Source organism: Hippocampus comes, unplaced genomic scaffold, assembly GCF_001891065.2.
Source record: "Hippocampus comes isolate QL1 unplaced genomic scaffold, H_comes_QL1_v1.1 scaffold684, whole genome shotgun sequence".
In the NCBI taxonomy this organism is placed as follows: domain Eukaryota; kingdom Metazoa; phylum Chordata; class Actinopteri; order Syngnathiformes; family Syngnathidae; genus Hippocampus; species Hippocampus comes.
Window position 1 is genome coordinate 1 of NW_017805422.1, and position 1,036 is coordinate 1,036.

Sequence of the window (1,036 nt, forward strand, 5' to 3'; positions counted from 1 at the left end):
ATACAAGATGATGCTGGCCTTTAAAGTACATTCAAACATGATCTTTAAAATATGCAGGCATTCATTGATAAAAACAAGTCGTGCGAAGTTAACAAATTGGTAGTACAGCTGTGTAAGTGGCTATAAACCACCTTGACCCTCTCTCTCTTTCCATAGCCTGCTTCATCAGGGGATGACAGAGCCATGTGCTTCACCTGTAGTGTATGTCTGGTGTGCTGGGAACCAACGGATGAGCCGTGGTGAGTGAATACTGTAAACTACAGAATGTATTTGACCATGTCATAGTGTCAAAGTGTATTTTCTGCACACACAGTATGTATGTTCTGTATGCCATTTTGCATCTCTCCATTTTCCCCAGGTCAGAACATGAGCGACACTCCCCGAATTGTCCATTTGTAAAGGGCGAGCACACACAAAATGTCCCCTTGTCAGTGACACTGGCAACCTGTCCTGCTCAGTTTCCCAACAGTCCTGACAGTACAGACAAAATTGCCTGCTACGGCTTTGGCAGCTGCCCACAGTTCTTGGCTGTCGCAACAAAGAGAGGCAAGATCTGTATTTGGGATGTCTCCAAAATGATGAAGGTCAGATTACACATGGTACCATCGGTGCTGTGTCTTGTATGAAGAGTGTCAATCAAAAATGGCAGTCTTGTTTTGGATGGTCAGTCTCATCAGTGTGCTATTGTAAACAGGTGCACCTGAAGTTTGACATTAACCCATATGACCCAGCCATCCTGAGGCAGCTGATCCTGTGTGGCGGTGAGCACAGCCAGCAGACGCTGACTGAGTCACGGAGACCGACTTTGGCCTGGCTTGAGGAGTCTTCCTCATGCTCAGACTTGCCCAAGCTTGAGGGAGATAGGTGAGCCTTATTTATACAGAGGAACCTCTAATGTCAACAAAGGAACGAAAATAACATTTGTCACCCACATAAAATCTTAATATGAATATGTTGTTCTATTGAGGAAATCAAAACTATCCGTCCATCAGTTTTCTATCCTGTTTATCCTCACTGGTGTTGCATTTGAGGCTCA

General features: G+C 44.7%; 1 protein-coding gene across 1 annotated transcript; it reads left to right on the plus strand.

The window, feature by feature from the left end:
* The first annotated feature begins 141 nt into the window (after nucleotides 1-141).
* LOC109518283 (baculoviral IAP repeat-containing protein 6-like) lies at nucleotides 142-894 on the plus strand. The gene is made up of 3 exons (XM_019874032.1): nucleotides 142-239; nucleotides 359-584; nucleotides 695-894. The coding sequence occupies exons 1-3, from the start codon at nucleotides 184-186 to the stop codon at nucleotides 866-868; spliced, it is 456 nt and encodes a 151-aa protein (XP_019729591.1). The 5' UTR covers nucleotides 142-183; the 3' UTR covers nucleotides 869-894.
* Nucleotides 895-1,036: the final 142 nt, after the last annotated feature.

Coding starts and splice junctions, on each gene's coding strand:
- LOC109518283 (XM_019874032.1), top strand. CDS start 184: ATGTGCTTCACCTGTAGTGTATGTCTGGTGTGCTGGGAACCAACGGAT. Junction 240..358: donor GAACCAACGGATGAGCCGTG/GTGAGTGAATAC, acceptor CATTTTCCCCAG/GTCAGAACATGAGCGACACT. Junction 585..694: donor ATGTCTCCAAAATGATGAAG/GTCAGATTACAC, acceptor TATTGTAAACAG/GTGCACCTGAAGTTTGACAT.